This window comes from Melopsittacus undulatus, chromosome 1 (genome assembly GCF_012275295.1).
Source record: "Melopsittacus undulatus isolate bMelUnd1 chromosome 1, bMelUnd1.mat.Z, whole genome shotgun sequence".
NCBI lineage: Eukaryota > Metazoa > Chordata > Aves > Psittaciformes > Psittaculidae > Melopsittacus > Melopsittacus undulatus.
This window is the reverse complement of record NC_047527.1, coordinates 74050403-74071494: the sequence shown is the minus strand read 5'-3', so window position 1 is coordinate 74071494 and position 21092 is coordinate 74050403. Positions and strand designations below refer to the sequence as shown.

Below are 21092 nucleotides of genomic sequence, written 5' to 3'. Positions count from 1 at the left end.
TTGCCATTCTGTGGCATGTTCCTCATGGCCTCCCTGCCATCCCAGACTTACACATTTGCTCACAGTGTTAAATGCCTGACAAATCTTCCAGAGTTTCACTGGATTCACTGAAGTCAATGGACTACACAAAGCCTTAAAATTAACATGCTTTAGAGTTAGCCAGGATCCGATGCTAGGGATACTACTAAAGCAATTTTTTTTTCTATAGGCATTTTTTATTAGAACAGGTTTAGTATTTGAGCTGTCACTATATTATACTATCATAGGAGTTTTCTAGCCATTGTGTTAGTAATCAAACCCATTGTAAAGGAGAGCAAGCAGTTGTACATTGAAAAGCTAATGTTCAATAAGCGAGATTTTTGCTTCTTGTTCATGACATCCAAAGATGGGCTGGTTGGGTTTTTTTCTTCAGGAGAGGAGGAGGAGGAGTGGAGGATAGTTGTCACATTTCACTGATTGATGGTTTGCCTACTGTGATTAATGTGAACTTGCATTGGTATGTATGTGTCATCATTGGGATGATGTTACTCAAAGTAATCTTTTCTTATCTCTAGGAAGAAAAAAATAATTATTTGGAATAATTACTGGGGATACAAATAATGCATTTGTCTTTAATTTTTGAGCATGATATTAGAAATTTGTACTGGAGCTATCAGGTCCATAAATACTGCTGGGTCTCAATGTGCTAGACAAACTGAAGGTATCAGTACTAGGTTTAGATGTTTAAAAGATAAGACCTTCAGATATGATCAATTTTATGAAAGGTTGTAAATGACTACATGTGTGATACAAACACTGATTGCCCAAAAATGAATCTGTGTAAGTCTTAATTGAAGAGATGGCATTATTTATTTAAATTTCCTACAAAGTCAATTATAAAACAACTTGAAATTACAAAAATGGCAATTCTTGGACTGCATCTTGAATGTAAAATAAGATGTGCAACAGCATGCAGTGACTCAGTTTTAACCGAGTAGCCTTAGAAATGTCTTCAGAAATATGTTTTAGTCTAGTTAAACTATCCCCATTGCCAAATGTCTGTGTGGGTATGGGTATGTGTGCACTTGTGTGTATAGTGGTTCTTGTGAGTGTACATTTGCTGTGTTTATTCTTAGTCTAGCTGCTTCATTGCTGTGATCTGCAATTACAGTTTTGGAAGTAGTTTTCCTATCTGTGCTGCTCCGAAGCACACTTGACTGTCCAAGCAGCAATCTCAATCCAGAAAGCACAGTTTGTAAATAACCTTCTTGCAGCTTTCACTCTGGGACCAAGCTGTGGAGTGCTGCTGAGAGTCAGACTTCCGAAAGCAGCCTATTTTGCTTGGAAGGAGAGGAGTGTATAGGGCAGTGAGGAGCACAAACATGGGAAAACCCTTCAGGACGCAGGTCATCCCACAGGTCCCCATCTCTTCACAGTCCTCTGAAGCATCTCCTGCTGGCTGGAACTGGATGGTACTAAGGAAGCAGTGGGTATTCTTAGGAGCAAAGAGAGAGAGGAGGCACTGAAATGCTGTTGAGATAGCCTGTGATTTGGGTTATGTGACAGGGGAGCCACTCCTGCCTTTTCATCCAGGCTTAGGGAAGACTAGGGAAATGAAAGAAAATTGCAGGTAATTTTATGCATTGCTTTAATAAAATAAAAAAAAACAACCAAACAAGCAAACAAAAAAAAAAAATCCCACAACCAAAAACCAAGCAAGCAAGAAAAAAAAACAAAAACAAAAGAAACATGTTTGAAGACTGCATAATGCTCCATCAGCTGTACTGAAGGGTTAGGTTTAAGAAATGAGTGTTGGTTTGAATCATTTTGTATAATGTTATGTAGAAAAAATATGCAGCTATTCTTCATGTAGTGGTGACATGTTCCACCTCAACAAGAGCTGCAGCATCCTTCAAACAGGCCTGGTGCCACTGCTGAAACCTCCAGTGCTCCGCATTGTGTTTGAAAACAGAACCTTCTTCCAGGTCCCTGTAAAACCAGAAATAAAGGATTTTGTCCTTTCTGAGGTAGGACTGTTTGTATAGGTGTGCAACATTAGTCCTAAAATAGCACTGGTTTATAAAAATGTGGCGTGGATTAATACACAAAATAGGCTTTCCACGCTTGATCAAACAAACAGTTCTAAGTTTGTCAGAGTCTTGACTGTTTCCTTCTGCTCCATCTGTCTTGCCTTGCTCTTCTCTGTCTTTCCTGGGGACCTTCCTTTGTCCTTTCCCCTTCTGTATGCTTTTTATCGCATGTGTCATGTTGAACCCTGGTTTCCAGTTGAGATTTATTGCAGGACTGCTATTTGATGGTGAGTGTTGGCATGTTTCAGCGTTTCGGTGTGCTATCATACAGGCACAGAACAGATCAGCTTGTGCGAGTGTGTATGAGGTAACTGATACACATTACCATTAGCATGGATTTAGATTTCCTTTCAATTGCATGAAAGTATTGGATCATCTTGTATATCACTGGCTTATTACCATCTTTACAAAAAATTACCTGGTGAAGTGTTACAGTTCTCCAGTAAGCCACACTGTACTTTGTGCTATGAAGTAACTGGGGCATCCAGCCCCTTCTTTCATACCTCAGTATGAGGGAGGAGTAACTCTTAGAAGAGTTAGACAGTATTAAAATCAGTGTTAGTGCTGACTTGAGTTAAAATTGGCCTTTTTGAGGGATTTAAACTGTGTACAAGTAAATACTCCTTTTAGACTAAACCAAAACCAAATTCCCACCAACATTCGCAAGTACAGACAAAATTTTACCACATAACTCATTGGCTTTTGGGCCAGGTATTACAGGTAAGGAAGGTACAAGCAAAGTATTAACTGACAGTAAAGCTGATCTGCATCACCTCAGATTTAAAAGTTTTCTGTGCCTTAAAATGCCCACCTGAGACACTGGTCTGAGCTAATAGAACAGTCTAGGTATGATGTGCAGTTGCATTTCTTTGGACAGGTAAGGAAGGAAAATCTTTGACTTTTTTGAGTTTAAGATAAGCTGGAGCACTTGGACTGTTGATATGATTGATCATCATGAAAAGGGCTCTCAGTTGTTTGCCTTAACTATGTTTCTTGTCTTTTTACAGAATCCTGTATTTCTTCTACAGTGAGAACAAAATTGCTTCATTAATGTAAACCAAAATAGTGTTCTGTAGGGTTTGGGTTTTTTTCCCTAATTTTTGTTTGGTTGGCTTTATTAGCTAGAAAATTACTTTATCTGCTGTCAGAGCCTTTACACATGAGAACATTGTTAATTCCATCTTGTTCTGGGACAGACAGTGCACTCGGATTTATTTATCTTTTTCTCCTTTTACTCTTGTTTGTCTGGAGGCTTTTTCTTTCAGACAGGAAAACAAAACAGAATGTTTTGAGACACCCAGTGGTACTTAAGATATTAATCGGAAACTTAAGATTGGGTATCTTTCTAATACCAAGTTATTTGTTTCCACATTGTAACCTGGGGGTTAAAAATGCTGATCTTGGTCTTGGAGCTGATACAGGTACAGAGTGTTCAATGACACTTGATATTCACTTTGCTTTTCTTTGCTGCTAGTTCTACTTCTACCTATTCTTTCAGCTATAATTATGTTATTAATTGTTACAAATGAAACATTTACAACAGTGCTCAACTGCAGCTTGGACAAGGCATCCAAAATAGTCTACAGAAATAAAGTGAAAGGAATAAGGTGGATGTCTGAAATACCTTATTACTGCCATGCTTTTTGTTCCTGTGTCTTTCAAATCTAGCTTACATGAAATCAGTTTGCTTGCAGGAGAGGAATGATTGACAGGAGCTAAATATGAAGGCCTCTTGTACATGGATGTATTTTTGAGCTACTGAGCTTGAGCACTGACTTCCTGTGTGAGCAAGCACTACAAATATGTCTAAACATGGGTCCTGTTCTCACGCTGACCATAACCTTTCCCTTTGCTTCCTGGTTTTGATAGGGAAAATTGTTTGATCCTCCCAATGGTCTTTCAGAGGGGTGTGAAATCAAGTTCTACTGTGAAGTAACAAGCTTTTAGGAAAAAAAAAGTCTGCAGCATTGCTGAAAATAGATTGAACTGGTATGAACCTGCAAGTATTTTAACTGAATGATTGTGGTTAACTAAGTGGTAGTGGCTGTTCCTGAGCTTCTAGGCAAATGTAACATCAAGTACGCTTCTAGTCATGTGCTCCTGCTTGTAATCACATCACCTGGCATGCAGTTTCTGGCCTCTGGTCCTGAACATTAGCAGGGTATGTAAGAAAGCCAGGATTCAAATGGAAGCATGCAAGCCACTGGAAGGAATTTCTTAAGCATAGAACAGAGTTTAACAGGTCTGTGCTTACATACCTGCTGAAAAGAAGCACAAGGAGGAGCTGAAGTTGACAAAAAGCTGGCAGAGCCAGTGTCCATAGAAGAAAGATGGTTAATTCAAGAAGCTGGAATTCTTCTGTCTATTTTTCTTGGCTTTCCAATTCATATAGCTGTGTCTTGCTTATTTTGGTTTGTATTGTTTTTAGTATGTGAGATTACAGGAAGAGGCTGAGGCCTCATGAATTGTGATACATCTAAACTTTAGGCTCTTGAGGGTGTGCTAAGTGAGGCTGAGTCTTGTCTTTGCCTGTCACCACCCCTTTTGCCCTGAGGTCTGAATGGTGTCCTCACATATCTGGTGTCCTCTTCTGTTGCCAGGAGCATGATTCTGGGTCCTCCCAAACATCTTTGGCCTTGAACTCACTTGTTCAGAGCAGGAGGGAGTGCTGTTGTATGCGATAGGGAGTATTGGCAAGGAGAAGCCCCTTCAATCAAATTTCTGATATTCAGGGTTTTGTGGCATCAGTGTAAGTGCTTGTGCTGCACGGTCTAAATTGGGATGACTGTGTCTTGATTGTGCACTGGGCAGAGAAGGCACATGTGGAAGCTGTAGTTTCCTCAGGGTCTGAAACCCCAATGCAAGGCCTTATCCAATAGCCTGGAAATGTTTGTCACAAAAGTCTCAATAAATAGTGACAGAAATCTTTAGTCCTTCATGGTCTTCAGGTATTTAAGAGAAATAAGAACATGCCCTTCATTTCTACTGTGGTGAAAACTTCATCCATTACAGTTGCTGTGGCACACAAGCTGTTCACAGTAGATGGAGTAGCTGAGATCTAGAAAGTCAGCACACAGCTCACGAGTAGCATAAGCATTCAGTTGTTGGGTTATCTAATATATTTCTTGGTTGTTGTGTGCACACACCAGCTTTAAAGGAGTACAGGTGTCTGTTTTAAAGTAAAGTGATTACCTGTGGTAGGAGGAAGATTACAACTTGTGGAGTTGAGTTGGGCTCCCTTTATGTAACGCCAGAACTTGAGTGGGGAGGTGCCTTGTGACTGTGAAGTGCTCACAGGTGGAATATGTTAGCTGTCAATGATGGCTGCTAGAAACAACATAGGACCACATTAATTCTGTGAACAATCATGGCAGATAAATGAGGCAATTTTTCTGCAATTGTATGGTTAAATTTGAAGATCACCCAGGTATGGACCCAGAATGGACATAATACTTCTTGGTTTTATAAAAGTGTCATTACAGAGGGCAGGGAGGTATTGTCTAATAACAAATTCATGGAACTGTATATTATCATAAGTGAGTAGAAGCAAAAGTCAGAATTTTAATATGCTGAAATGAGAAGGACCAAGTGATGACTAATCTTACAATTATAAGGCATGGCATATGAAGTTGCCACTTGGATCACATAGATTTTTAATAAGTACGTCAAGTTGCAACTTGTAGTGTATAAGTGAAGAACAGAAAAGTGTTGTATTAATTTGAATACGAGTGGTTTAAAATCCTAAGCAACTCATTTTTCTGAGGAAATTTTTGCATAGTTTTTGTATTATTGCCTCTTCCATAGCATATGTCTTCATCTTGCCTTATGGTCCTGACCCTCCCTCTCCAACACAGGTCTGAGCCATCCTGTTTATCAGATAGCCAAATGTGCTTGTATCTGGCAGTAAAACCTTTTGATCATAAGACTAAAGCTCTCCCCGGGTTTACAGAATGTTGCCTGTGCAGAAGGCAAGGGTGGAGAAGGAGCTGTGTCCCCCTGATACTGGGGTAGATTTCCTGTGCCTGGAGAGCAAAAGAACTCCTCTCTATGGGGTCCTACCCCCACCCACACTCTTCCCTGAGCATCCCAGTTAGGAAGGGATGCAGCTGTGTTTACATTTGCTCACCAGAAGGTGCCATAAGCTCTTCAAAGACTTTGATACAAAGTCCTGGGAGCATGATCCATAGAGGAGGGTGAGTTGGATTCTTTCAGATATTGGAGGAGTGGGGAGGGGAAGGTGGAAGGAAATGAGAGGACAGCCCTTTTGTGTTTGGGGCTAATACACATTAAAGAAAGGGAGGACTGAGTAGAAGAAAAACTGCAGACCAGCTAATCATAGTGCTTTGCTGGACATTACAACAAAAACTCATAGAAGGGATAATTGAAGAGGTGAAGGTGGTAAATGTTTAACAGGATAATTTGCAACATGAGTTCACCAAAATCAGATTGTACTGGAATAACCTGCTTACTGATTATATCTGATGTCTTTCTATTCCTATCAGGGCTCTGAGTACAATTTTTCTATAGTGCCACTTGGGAAATCTTCAGTTAAACTACAGAAGATGGATATTCTTGCAAGACCGTAGTGGTGCAAGGACCTGAGCAAAGGAGCATTGTCAGTTTGTCATTTTGAAAATGAAATTAATGAAAAGGAAGGATGCTACTAATAGAGTCCCACAAGGAGAACTCTTTCAAGCCACTTGAAAAATACTTTATTTGTGTTATTATCTTGGCACAAATCTCTGAAATATGCCAAGGAGACTTTTTGATGGTGGAATATTAGAAGGCATTTTCTGAAGAGAGGAGGATAAATCTTGTGTGGAAAGAGTTTGCAGGTGGGAGAGAAAGAATAGAGCTGGAGCTGAGCTAATAACACAGCTAATAGCTAGTTACAAACTAGGGATCTTTGGCTGCAAACAGGAGTAGGAAAAGACCTTGGTGACCTGCTTGACTGTACTATGTCTCAGCCACCTGTATTAGGAACATAATAGAATATTTCATGGCCTAATCAGGTAACAGGGAAAATTGGGAGTGCTGTGTATGGTTAGGACTTCATTTGGGGAACTGTATACAATTGTAACCCGACTTTTTCCAGTAGTCCTCTCTTCTGAACTGATCTGCCTGGATGATCAAGAAATTAAGAAGGCTGTTGTACACAGAACTATTAGTGTTTTTCTTACTTAATAGCTTGCATAGCAGCTATTATTATACTATGTACTAGTTAATGGAGGTTAAGACTGCTGAAACCTGGTAAGAATAATTAATCCAGTGAAAGATTTGTTAGCCTTTTTTCGAAGACAAGATCAGTCAAGACCTTGGCAACTTTTAGGATAGTAGTATCTGACAAAGGAGGGAGTAAACGCAAAAGTGAGTGGCTTGTTTTCACCAGCAGGCTTTGCTCTTAGGGCTTTGACTAGCCAGCCATGATTTATTTGGCTGGAATTAATGCTTTTCAGTTTTCCCTCAAAGAATTGAAGCTGTTGAAGACAGAGTGATGATTGCACAGTGTCTAGTCTCCCACAAAGCTACAAAATTTTCAAGGCTTGTTTATCATAATTTTGCATTTCTTTCAGTCTGAAGTTGGAGTTCCTGTCTAGGTCATGTCATCCTTGTCTGTGTTGCACCTTGAGCTGCTTTTGGCACGAAGCTGAAGCTAATGCTTCATATATGAACATAACTGAGCAGTCTTCTCCAAAGTGATCTTATTTGTGTACTACCCTGCAAGGTAGGTACAAGATCCTATCTTGTGGGTTTGGGAATTCAAGAATTAACTGTTCTAGCAGCGAAATCTCTTTCTCTGAAGCTTATCAAGATTGTGATGGATGGCATGTCACTGCTTTTCTCGGTCTGTAGTAAGTCTCAGACTGCTTTTGTAAAATCAGGCAAATGTCTTCAGCCAGCTGTTTGACCATGGAAGCATTGGCATCAAGGGTGAGGCAGCCAGCCATTTGTCCTGTGAATGATGTGAGTTTGCATTTTTGAATAACCAGGGATTAGTTGTGGGACAGTTCAGAATCCCTCAAGTGTTTGTCACCTTTGGAATAACATGCATCTAATCCTTCTGACTGAAAGTCCTTCTTGAAGCTGAACCCTTCCAGTGGTTTATTGCAAACTACTGTGAACAGGTTTACGTTTCTTATCTGAGTTCTGCTTTCCTTTTGATGGCAACCTTCTGTCGCCATTTGTCTCACAGCATTTGTTACAGCCATTTCTTTTTAGCATGGACTCTCTGCTCAAGTGACAAGACTGTTTCTTTACAGTCTTTTTCTTACCATGCTTTTCAGGGATAATCTGAATTTTTGAGATTAATGGCACATCACGAAGTCTATTCTGGTTTTATTTCTTTACTTACTTGTCTCTTTTTATTATTCCCACCCCCCTTACTAAGTTCCTGAAAAAAAAAATCTGTAGTCCATTTCCTTTTTTGCTTGCTGTTTATTGTGGAAGGATTTACATAAGATATTTTTCTGAGTTTCTGGAAATTGGATAATAAATGCTTGCTATTGTGTGATTGCTAGCATAATGAATTAGAAAACTTTATTTTACGGGATACAGTGATTACTGCAGCATAAACTTTGCTTAAGTCCTTAAGCTTCTCACGATCACAGTGTTAACAGTATTCCTTTTCTTTGTTTCTACATTCAGCATGTCTTTTACTTCTTCTATTTAGAGCAAGCCTGTTAGAATCACTGTAGATTATAATGATTTTAATAATAGGAGATTATTTTAAGTGTTTTAGCAGAGGTCTTGGTGTGTAAGTAATGTGAACAACCTAAAATGAGCTAGAGTAATGCTATGATAATCTATTAAACATAATTGTAAAGTGGATAATTGCTGGTCTAAACTTCGTTACAGGCATAACTAAATTCTTTAGTTAGATTGTATTCAAATTGATTATGTATACCTTTAATAAGTTCCATGTTTTCTTTCTGGTATTTTAAATGCAGTGAGTCTCAAATGGGTAATGAAAACTGGTGAGTAATGTAGTGTGTTGCAGAATATCCAGAGAGATCCTCCCTTTCTTGATTGTGGCACTGAAGGAAAGACAATGAACCTCATTTTTTCCCCTGCAACACTGAAGATTTATATGTTGGGTCTTGATGAATTCTAGAAACCAGGGACTGCAAGCAGATGCTCACTGAGGAGGAGAAAGTGTTTAATATTCTACCAAAGATGGCTTTACATAAAGGAACAAACACTGTCTGATGCTTTTCTCCATTCTCTCAGTAAAATGCAAGTTTGAGTACAAAGTGTTGCAGATAAAAAGTCCAAAAGTTAATATTGTTCACACATCTAATAGTATGTAAAGGAAATAAATAAAATAAAAGGAATTACAGAAAGTTACAGAGTCTCTCATGTGAGCAAACCCCACATGTGGGGTCTTGGGTTTCAGTTGTGTGTATCAGACTGGAGCACAGGTTTGCAAAATATGTGCAATATTCATTAAAGATCAGTACTTCTTCAAAAGATACACACATGCTCAGGATTCAATGGAGCTATCTATTTTCATTTTCCTCATTAGCAGGAAAGCCTCTTGTTGGAATTGTGAACTCTCAGGAATGACAGTATGATTAGATCAAAAATTCAAGTTGCCCAGCAAAGACCAGTTGAAAAATACTGTAGCTGAACAGACTTGACACTTCATTACCCTTCTCATAGTGCCTGTTTTCCCTTTGGGAGCCACTGTTTCACAAAACATGTTTGTTAAGGAATTTTCTGTGCCAATGTTGAGATTTTCACTTCTACTTGGAGTTAAGATCTAGATATTCTTCCTGTTTCCATGTGCAGGGCCGAGTCGATCCAGTAAGGCTTTCCCCTTTCCCCTGTGCCAGAGGTGTTGTGAGAACTTGCTCCCTTTAAGGTTGACTGAGCAGATGGTTGTTTTGGGGAGAGTTGTGAGTTGCTGGGGTTTTTAGCTACTGTGCTTTTCCACAATGTTAAACACGATCTGAAAGTTGAGTTTTCACTGGTGGGCATAAGTGGAATAGTTCCTGATTCATTTTGCTGGCAGCAGCAGTGCTTTTTAGCAAATCACTGGTGCTGCTGGAAGTGGTCTCCAGCCCTAGAAAGATCTATGGTGTTTTGGTTGTTTAATATTCACTGCTGCTTAGCAGGCAGAAATTGAGTCCCTAGGTATTCTTTGGTACAGCCTTGTGCCTTGGGGAGGAAGGAATATCCACTTTGGGGGAATTAAAGACATACTTCTCTTCCTTTTGATTTGCAATCCTTGTCAGACAAGTGCTGACTAGGGTTTTGCAAAATACCTCATAGTGGTGTTTTTTTGTTTGGTTGGCCTGGGTTTCTTTTGGATATTTACTTTTGGTGCATGTCTCTCTGTATCCATTATTATTTTTACTCCTTTACTTGTCCAGCTGACCATGTTGTTGTAGCACCTACTTTAGCACAGAGCCCACAGTGCAGCTCGGGCTTCTACAGTTCAAAATTTGCAATAGTAAACTTTTACCTTTCACAAAGATAAAGATGCTTAGCAAAACTTGAAAGAAGATCTTTCCTGTTGCGAAGGCTTGAAATTATATTCAGCTGTCCTGAAGCTGTGGCGAACTATCCAAACGGCGTATGCATGGCTGCTCAGCATTGTTGCTTAGTAACATCATCCTGCTGCTGAGGCACTCAGCCCGCAGTCAAAGTGATTAGAGAGCCGGAAAGTTAGAGAGGGTGATTAGTATCGCTGCGTGGCAGTGTCTGTTTCCATTCGTGCATAGCACTTCTTTCCCCTTTCTTTGGGGAAAAATTGGCAGGGTTGTAGAGTAGGGAAGAGGCAAAGCTGAAGAGAAGGGAGGGTAAAGAAGAATAAGAGGGTACCCAATGTGATCATTCAGTTAATAGTTAAAAGAAGAAATATTTAAAAATGACCTATCACTTTTCTGCATTGCCAACAGCAAGTCGTTGCTGTGTGGTAGCAGTTGGTTTGGAGCAGTTTTTGATTTTCTTTCTTTCTTTGCTTACAGTTCCCTAGATCAGAAATGAAATGGGAATTATCTCTCTGAACTTGTCTGTCACTTTTAATCTGCTGTTTCTTCCTGGATATCTCTGTCTCTTACCTGTTTGCTTCCAGTCACACTTCTCTTCTCCCACTAACTTGTTTTTGATAAAGTGTTTTAAACAGGTGAATGTTTTTCAACAGGGAGAGGACAGCAGCAAGAAAAAGAAAATGCTTGTGAGGAAACATCTTACATTTATGGTGCAGAGGTGTTGGTTATGTGTTTTCCCTAGATTTGTAGGATTAAAATAACTGATACAAAAAAGTCACATTTCATGACTAGAAAGCAAACATAGACAACTTAAGAAAATATTCTAAACTTTTCTCTTTTAAATACACTTAGTCTAATCAATTTCAATATTTGGTTAAAAACTGGTTTCGGTGGGATAAAGATTATCCAGATGCTTCTAAAAAGACAGAGTAAGGTTTATCAGATGATTTTTAGTTTGTTTTGGGCCTGTTTATTACAGTCAAAAAATATAATCCTTTTCCTCTCTATCCTCCTTTTTCTTATTCTCCCTGCATTTCTTTCTTTTTAGCACTGATGCAAAAAGTGCTAACCCTAGGTCAGAGGCTGGGTTTGTAGTCTTGGTTAAGCAGCCAAAGCCAATCCGTTTTGAGGAGACTTTCCTAAGATACTTAATCTGGTTAACGGACGAATTGTGTCTGGGAAATTCCACAGTGTGAGTCATACTGCTGAACATGACAGTATCCTGACAGTGAAACTGCTAATAGATTTGACAGTGCAATGTTTACCAGAAATACTCCAAGCCATGCATCATACTGCACTTAAGTCTTTTAAGTAGAAAACCTGAGGAAGAACAGTCTAAGATACTTAGAGGTGTGGCAGTTCTGTTCTTCCAGTTCTAGGAGCTGGTATGTTGTAGAATGTAATTGTTTTGTGGTGATCTCCTGCAGTGTGGACTGGGGGTGTCAAAGTAGCACATCCGTGTTTTTTCTGGATGTCCAGAGTTTAATACAAATTGAAAGGCACCATGTCTAATCAGTCAGTTCAGTAATGGTGTTATTTCCTTCTTTATTTGTACAAATAGTTCTGAGCCACAGACAGAATACTGTAGTGAGGATGGAAAAAGAATATCAAGACAAAAATGAGTTTAATTCTGAACTTCCATTAGTTAATCTTTAATTTCAGTATTTGGGGAAAGTGAAACTTCAGGCCCAAATTGATATATTTTGTGTATGTGTAAAATATAAAGAGGTAAGAAATGTATGTTTGCAAAAAAATCTGAACCCAGTTAAAAGGGATTAGCTGCGTCCTGTCTTCTGGTGAATGCAGACCTTTGATGTGCTGGGGGCACAAGCTGACACACCCAAGGTGTGCATTAGCTGGTACTGCCATATGGTCTGTCATGTCTTACTGGTTAATTTAACCATCTGTCATGTCTTAACAATTTGTGTTTGCTTTAACTACCTGGGTTAGATACATTTTCTTCAGCATTGTACTTCTCATCACATGCTGTTGGAGCATTTCCATTATCTGAATTCTTTTAGTTTCATTTATAGTGACATTTGTTGTAGATCATATGAGTCCTTTTCCAGTGTTGGAGTAGAAGCATGTATTTAGCCAAGCATTTTGGAGATGTTTCTGCATAAATTTCTGGCAAAAAAAAAAAAAAGGTCAATATCAAAAGTCTAGTTATGGATGTTTGACTTCTTTCTTCTTCTCTCATGTGTTCACTGATGATTCTGCACTTGGGTGCACATCAACTTTATCATGTAAACTAAATTGCTGTCTGTAAAATAGGTTTCATTATACATGAGTTCACAGTAACAATCCTACTATTCATATCCTGTCCTTCACATGCTGTTTTCTTTAGAATTTCAGAATCACAGAATAGCTGTGACCTGATCTACTGTATAATTATTATTTTTTTTCTTGTAAGGACAGTAGCATTTCCAGCATCTACAAGAAACTCAAGTCCAAAAGAGCTTTCAGCCCTGATATGCCATTTAAATCAGAAAGTTCTTCCAGTCCTCTGGAAAGCATGCAATGTACCAAAGCTATAAAATTGCTGTGATTCTCTAATTTCTGTGCCTGCGGTCTCTTTTCTTGCTGATGGGCTTATTTCAACATTACCATCCTGTGGGGTTGGGATTTTTGTTTTGGTTTCGTTTTAACTTGTCATCTAAGAAAAACTCAATGCAAATTACGTGAGCAGTGTTGTCATTACAGTTGAAATTAAAAATCTATACAGTCAGATGTGGATAGTAAATCCTCTTTGTTAGCAAATCAGATCTTCTGAGTGCAGCATATCATACTGTGTTCGGAATCTGAGTTCAATACGTGGAGCATCAGGTAGCCTGAGATATACTTCTTGTTGAAATGTGTGGGGTTGTAACCAAGTTAAGTGCAAATGCATTATTGGTAAGTGGTAACAGAAGGGTCATCGAGCTTCATGCTTGGCCTCTATCTCATCAATGATGTTCCTAAGTCATAGACATAAAGAAAAAATATTGGATAGGACTCTCAACTATATTTTGTGGTAGAGGAGTTCTGAATGGAAGGTGGATAATTTTATCTGGTCAAATCTTTGTGTTGAGTTAGCACTTACATACTTCATGTTTCCAGTGAAATCCTGGGAGGAGGGAAGTACCATATGATCTGGCTATTGGAAGTGTTTAGAGAGAATGATTAATTGGTAAGACTTCTTGTTTGGGCTGCAGCAAGGCAGGATGGCTGGTTGCAAAGGCTTTCACTAGTGGCACGCATAAAAACTGTTCAGGCTTTATTAAAATGTGTGCAAATGCCTGTGTACCCATTCATTTGAATAGTTTTAATATCTTTAGTTTCTTGAAATGACAAATGCTGCCAATATAGTGGTTTACTTTATTGACCTAAACTGTCAGATTAGCAGTGTCATTCAAGTGTGTCTGTTATATTTGTTATGACAGTCTGCAGAAGCTATGAAGAGCAATTAGGGATTTTTTTGTGTGTATTTCTCTCACATTACACTTGTCTGAGTACAGTATTTTTCTTCCTGTGGAATATGAAACTGTCAAAAAAAGAACATTTTCCTAGGAAACAACAGTTTCCCTGTACTATTGAGGAACATCTGTGAGTATGTGAGGAACATATTTCATCTAGCAGGGTGATGGAGTTTTAAATGTAAAGGGTGGAGATTGTCTTTTTGGTTCAATTAGGTATGACTGCACTCTTCTTGGGTTCTTCCTTTTGCCCCTCTGGAATGTGGGAGGACAAAGGTTGTAGGAATGTGGTATCTTCATCTGGTGAAACTTCTGGCTGGTTCTAGGTTATCACCATTGCCCTAATGTGATTAACCTGGCTAGAGCTCACAAGATAACCCTGCTGAAGCCTAACCACAGTCTAATTTTACAAGTTCCACAGACATGTGGAAGAAGGCACATTTTGCTTTCCATCAGGTTTCAGTCCCAAGGACTCTAAAAGACAGGAGAGTCTCTTCTGTGTGCTTTCTCCTTCCAGTTATTTAGTTTCTGGTTTGTTTAATTTTTTTCTTTCCTAAGTACCGTATTTAGATTGGGGGTTGTTGTTTGTTGGGGGGGGGGGGTGTTGTTTGTTCGTTTTTTAACTTGCCTGTTTCACTTCTGATGTTTCTCTCAGTTAATTTTAGAGACTTTCAATCCTTAGCCTTTCAGTCCTTTCCATGCTGTCTGATGTGATGCATCTCTGGCAGTGCAGTCAAATAACTTCTCAGTCTTTTGCCAAACTAGAGATTGGACTATTTGAGGAATTGATTATCAAGTTGTTTCTTCATCCCCTAAAATAACAGTTTAGGACTACTCAGTGTTTTGGAAGTTTGCTGTTTTGTTTTTTAATCTAGAAGGGATAAAAAAAAATCCGCACCTTCACAACCATGGTCATTAGAGTTCTGTGTCTACTCTGATGCTAAATACATCATCTGTAATTAACAGCTTACAGAACTGAAAATAATGAGTTTTCTTTGAACTTGTATGTGGGCCTGTCTTTGGGCTTATGCTTTATACTTTCTCGAGGAAGATCTTTGCTGTTAGGGGTGGGTTGATCAGGGAGGGGGAATGAGTCCATTTTTTAAATATGCAGGAGACTTGCATGTAGCCTTGCTCAACATCACTGCTCTTGTTTCAGGCAACCCAGAGCATTGTGACATTATTAGTGGGGTGAAGGGATGGCAGCTGGTTGAAAGCAGGGTTTAGACAAGTGCAGTGTGGGGTGAGTGATGCATTCATGTTGCCTCTGGGTTTAGGGAAACTGCTGAGGGCAATGAGCCTCCTTGGATGTGAGAATGCTAATGGACCTTGGGAATCTTATGTTTTATTGCTTCCTGGTAGTATATTGATTACTGCTTTTCCATTCTGACTTTATTGCTTTTCTGATGTCTGTGAGGTTTAGACTGCATTAATGCAAGGGTTTTTTGAAGCAGACGATACAGATCAGCTTGCAGCTTCAGGTAGTAAAGGATGTAGTGGTTTGCTGCTAACTCAGGATGCAGGCAGGACACGTGTTGCACCTCTCTCTCAGGGCATCATTTCTTACAGTTCATGGTCTTTGCTTTGATTGATTATCTTAACTGTTTTCAAGTGTCCTCAAAAGCAACAGCAGAATATGGTGGAGGGGCTGAGTGTGTAGATGAGGTAGGATGCAGTTGTCTGAAATCCATCACAGCCCCCCCGCTCCCCCCTTTTTTTTAATGATATAGAAATCTCTAAGTCTTTTTTGTTGACTTCAGCTCTAGTTGTGCTTTAGTTTTTCTGAAATTTGTCTGTGTGAGCTTTACTAGGTATGATCCAGCACTGGCAACAAAGATAACTTGCTGTAATAGCTATTTGCTAGTTGATACTCACATTTAGGAAAACATGCCATTAAAAGCTGTTGCTCCTGGCTCGAGACTTGAATAAATTAATACATGCAAGAATTTTAAGAACAATAGAAAAGAGATTTTAATAGATAACAGAATTTGCTATTCCAGTTTTTTAGATATCAACAGAATAGAAACATTAGGAATTATGGTGGTATTCCATCTTATTTATAAATTTTCTGGATTGTTTTTTTGGGTTGGTTGTTAGTTTGGTTTTTAACTACATTTAAGAACTATAAAGGCTGCTAGTGTTTTGTGTTTAAATACTGATATCTGATAATTTTGGAAATAGCGTAGTAAAATTGCAGATTTAGGCCTGTAGAAAAGTATCGGGTTTGTTTGAAACTGATACTACAACTAAACTAAAATGTTTTTGAGACATAAAGTATATAAAGGTTTATAAAGTAATATTTAATTTCTGAGATTGAGTGTTCATGTTTTTAAAATTAAAAATATCTTAATTACCTGTTGAAATCATTGTTTTTTTGAAATGTGAAAGGAATAGTGCAGTTACTCCCTGATAGAGTTTTAAATCCTGAGCCTCTTTTGGGGGTGTTAACCCATAATCTTGTTATTCAGGTGCTTCAAGTTATTTCTGGAGTGCCACTTAGATGTTTTTAGACAAGTTACATTGGTTGTCTTTTGTTGTGTGTCACATCTTCTTTGTCTTGGTTGATTGAAATGAAATGAATTTTGGTCAAGAAGTTTCTCTGGTTATTCGTATGTTTACTGTTTAGTACAGTAGTGTAAAATGCAGTATGCAAATAAACCTCTGTTTAATATTGGTGTAATAAGCTACTAACTTTCTGTTCAGTATTAGGCTAGTATTAACACTTGCCAAGTCAGAACTATTGGTGGCGTACGAAGCATGTTGAATTAAGCCCACCTCACCGGAAGGCTAGCATAACTGACAACATTTTAATATTTGGGTTATACTGCCACTAAATACAGTGGGAAAAGTCTTTCAATTCACTGGAAACAGGATTAGGAAAAAAATCTGTTGTTCCAAAGAGCAAAGTGAATTTGTAAATGGACAAAAGAATTACAGTGCTTATAGAAGGGGTGTAATTCTTTATTCTATAGCAAGTGTGGTTTGTCAATGCTCTTTTGAACCTTTGAAATATTCCCCTCCATTTCTTTACATTTTTTCTCTGAATACAGTTTGAACCAAATACACAGTGAAATTTGTACATAATCGTAACAGTCTGTATTTTAGGCCACTCTGGAGGATACTAGAGTTTGGTGGAGCCATTGAGCTGCTTTGGGAATCAGTCTCAAAGAGGCAGGGTTAAAGAGCATTTTGAAAATGTAGACCATGAAGAAATTAATTCTGTAATAAAAATACCAACTTCCTGGATAATTGCAGTAGTTAGAGGTAAAATATATCTTTGGGGTTCTTGGCAGACTTTCTAGTAATGGGAACAACAGAATTACTTTCAGTGTTGTGGTAATGGCAAGTCAATCTGAAAAATGTTTGAAGGGAAAAATATGCAAATAAGGTGTTCCACCCAAAGCATGCGTGCTGAGAAATTCAGAAGAAAACACATATAATGACACAAGCTGATTAGAAAGAAGGAAATTGAATAAATTATTTTTTTCCTCCAGACAATGTGTATTAAAGCTCAGGAATGTTGTGCTTGTGTATCTGTCTCATTTCTCTCATGTTGCCATCACACATTACTTTATATGTGTGGTTTGCATTTTAAAAATAACTAGTGTTTGTTTTGTGCAACAGAGCCACTCCTGACACAATGAATGTGGTAGGGATTTTTAGCAGGAATGGCTGCACTGATGGTCTGAACAGTACAAGTGAAGCTAGCAGAACACTGCCCACATCCAGGATCTTAACCTCACAGGCGTATTAGCAGTTCTGTCTTTGAATGATTGCTTTTCTAAACAGATAAATAGCATGTGATCACTTTGTGGTGTAGACCTAACCTTTGCCAAGTGTTGCTTACATACTGGCTTGATTCCTGCCCTCATAATGTGTGATGTTTGTATGGCTTCCCTGTGATTCTTCTTGGGAATCTTGCTAAATGGAGCACAGATCTGAAGTACCTAAGTGACAAAGAGATTCAAGTGGTGAAACTAAATCCAGCTGGAAATATATACAAGTCTGTTTTTTTAAATAACATGATAGAAAATAGTATTTTTATTAGTAGAATAAGATTTTTTAATACGATCCCAGTTGATCTTCTTATTTATATTAATAAAAATCTGTATCCTTGAAACAGAATTTCATTCTTGGAAGATATTTAAGTTGTAGAAAGTCTTAGCAATACGATTTCTTTTTTTTATTATTTTTTTTTAACTGTTGAGGACAAAATGCTGATAAGGCACATCCATTCTGTCATATTTTAGTGAGACAGCAAAAAGATTGGCCTTCTTAAAACTACATCTGTTCATCAGTTTTAAATTGCTTCATTTATAAATCTAAAGATATGGTGTAACCATATCTTTTTTCCCCAGGAAGGGGAAAATGGATGACAGGGAATTACAGACCAGTCAGCCTCACCTCTGTGCCTGGCAAAATCTTGGAGCAGATTCTCCTGGAAGGCATGCTGAGGCACATGAAAAACAACAAGGTGTTTGGTGACAGCCAGCATGGCTTCACTAGGGGGAAATCCTGCCTGACCAATTTGGTGGCCTTCTATGATGGGGCTACAAAAGTGATGGACAGGGGTGGAGCAGTTGACGTCATCTACCTGGACTTGTGCAAAGCATTCGACACTGTCCCACACAACATCCTTGTCCCTAAATTGGAGACACATCACTTTGATAGGTGGACCACTCAGGTGGATAAAGAATCTGGCTGGATGGTGACACACGCAAGACGTTGTGGTCAATGGCTCAATGTGCGACTGGAGACCAGTAACGAGTGGTGTCCCTCAGGGATCAGGTGTTGGGATCCGGTCTTGTTTAATATCTTTGTTGCTGACATGGACAACGGAATTGAGTGTGCCCTCAGCAAGATTGCCGATGACACCAAGCTGTGTGGTTCTGCTGATACGCTAGAGAGAAGGAATGCCATCCAGAGGGACCTTGACACACTTGTGAGGTGGGCTGATGCCAACCTCATGAAGTTTAACCATGACAAGTGTAAGGTCCTACACCTGGGTCGGAGCAATCCCAGGCACAGCTACAGGTTGGGCAAAAAGGAAATTCATTGTAGTCCTGCGGAGAAGGACTTGGGGGTGTTAGTCAATGAGAAAATAATCATGAGCCAGCAGTGCGTGCTCGCAACCCAGAAAGCCAACTGTATCCTGGGCTGCATCAAGAGGAGCGTGACCAGCAGGTCGAAGGAGGTGATCCTGCCCCTCTACTCTGCTCTCGTGAGACCTCACTTGGAGTATTGTGTGCAGTTCTGGTGTCCTCAACATAAAAAGGACATGGAACTGTTAGAACAAATCCAGAGGAGGGCCACGAGGATGATCAGGGGACTGGAGCACCTCCCATATGAAGACAGGCTGAGAAAGCTGGGGCTGTTCAGCCTGGAGAAGGCTGCGTGGAGACCTCATAGCAGCCTTCCAGTATCTGAAGGGGGCCTACAGGGTTGCTGGTGAGGGACTATTCATTAGGGACTGTAGTGATAGGACAAGGGGTAACGGGTTGAAACTTAAACAGCAGAGGTTTAGACTGGATATAAGGAAGAAATTCTTTACTGTGAGGGTGGTGAGGCACTGGAATGGGTTGCCCAGGGAAGTTGTGAATTCTCCATCGCTAGCAGTGTTCAAGGCCAGGTTGGACGAAGCCTTGCATGTCATGGTTTAGTGTGATGTGACCCTCTTCCTGGCAGGGGGTTGGAACTAGATGATCTTAAGGTTCTTTCCAACCCTAACTATTCTGTGATTCTATGAACATGTGAAACTAGTTCTGACTACTGCTCCTTACTTGTCCCCCATTCCTGGTTCTTCTCTGGACCCCTTTGGTCTAGGGCATTCCTGCATTTGCATAGCTTTTGAGAAGGTTGGCAGGTTTTGTTCTCTGATTAAGAAGAGATGATCTAATGATATCTATCTCGCCAAAATGCATAGTTTCCTTGGAAGTAGTGAGGTTTTGGAGTAAATGCAGCCAACTGGGTGATGCGACTAAAGCAGTTAACTGGAGCTGTTCCTGCTCTTGCACGCTGTTTCTATTTTTATGTTGAAATCGTTTATTTCTATAGTTTTGGGGTTTTTTATGTTTTTATATACTACTTTCAAGTAAACTTTCAATAAAGTCAGATTCTGTATTTGTCACTTTATTTTTCTCTCTCTTAATTTTCTCTTATGAATCTACTTGCAGCTGGGTCTCGGGCATCTTACAGCAGCCAGCACAGCCACCTTGGCTCCGAGTTAAGGGCACTGCAGTCTCCAGAACACCATATAGATCCTATTTACGAAGACAGAGTTTATCAGAAGCCCCCTATGAGGAGTCTCAGCCAGAGTCAGGGGGATCCTCTGCAACCAGCACACACAGGCACATATCGCACTAGTACAGGTAGGTGGATGTAACTTGCATGACTGTCTTTTTATGATATGTACGTTATTCTTTAGTACTAACTCTTCTTTTCTTTCTCATGTGCTAAACAGAACGTATTTTGTGCATGCCAGCCCAGTAAAATACCTTGTGCAGATGGCAGCTCTCAATAGAATTCCAAAGGCATGTGCAAATGGAGATATACTTAATGTTGTTCTATATGTACAGAAGGTTAAGCTAATTTGGGGAGGGGGCTTACTCATAAGGAGAGAGAATATTTTTACTAATTTTTGTATTGTCTTTTAGAAAAGTCTGTTGTCTCTGAAGAAATGGCTGGTTTTTTTGCCTGCAAAGGTATTTTGTGTGTTGCAAAGGGAGTGCAGAATTCCTTCCATGTGAATCTAAAGGATTGTTGACTTGTTTTCAAAGTGAATCGTACATAAATGTTCTTCCTCTCTCCTGTAGCAGTAGGCTTAGATATAGATGCACGAACATAAAAGTGAACTATGGCATAGAGGAAAGCTGTTAACATCACTGGTTTATCCATAAATAATAATGATTATCCATGAAATGTTATTGGTGTACAAGTCCTACTTGCAGAATGTCCTCTCAACCAAATGAAATACAGCTGTATGTTGAAACCCACAAATAGATCACAAATCAACAGGGATATTTATGGTATTTAATGCACAAAATAAGTAGAGTACATAAATGCTACAGCCAAAATAG

General features: G+C 39.2%; 1 protein-coding gene across 2 annotated transcripts in view; it reads left to right on the top strand.

Annotated features, from left to right (window-relative positions):
- Nucleotides 1–21092, top strand: part of CTNND2 (catenin delta 2) — a 646172-nt gene that overhangs the window by 373251 nt on the left and 251829 nt on the right. For both annotated transcript variants that reach the window (XM_013130147.3, XM_034063316.1), the window contains exon 8: nt 20190–20384. In XM_013130147.3, the coding sequence (XP_012985601.2) occupies nt 20190–20384 (195 nt within the window). The remainder of the gene's footprint in view (nt 1–20189; nt 20385–21092) is intronic.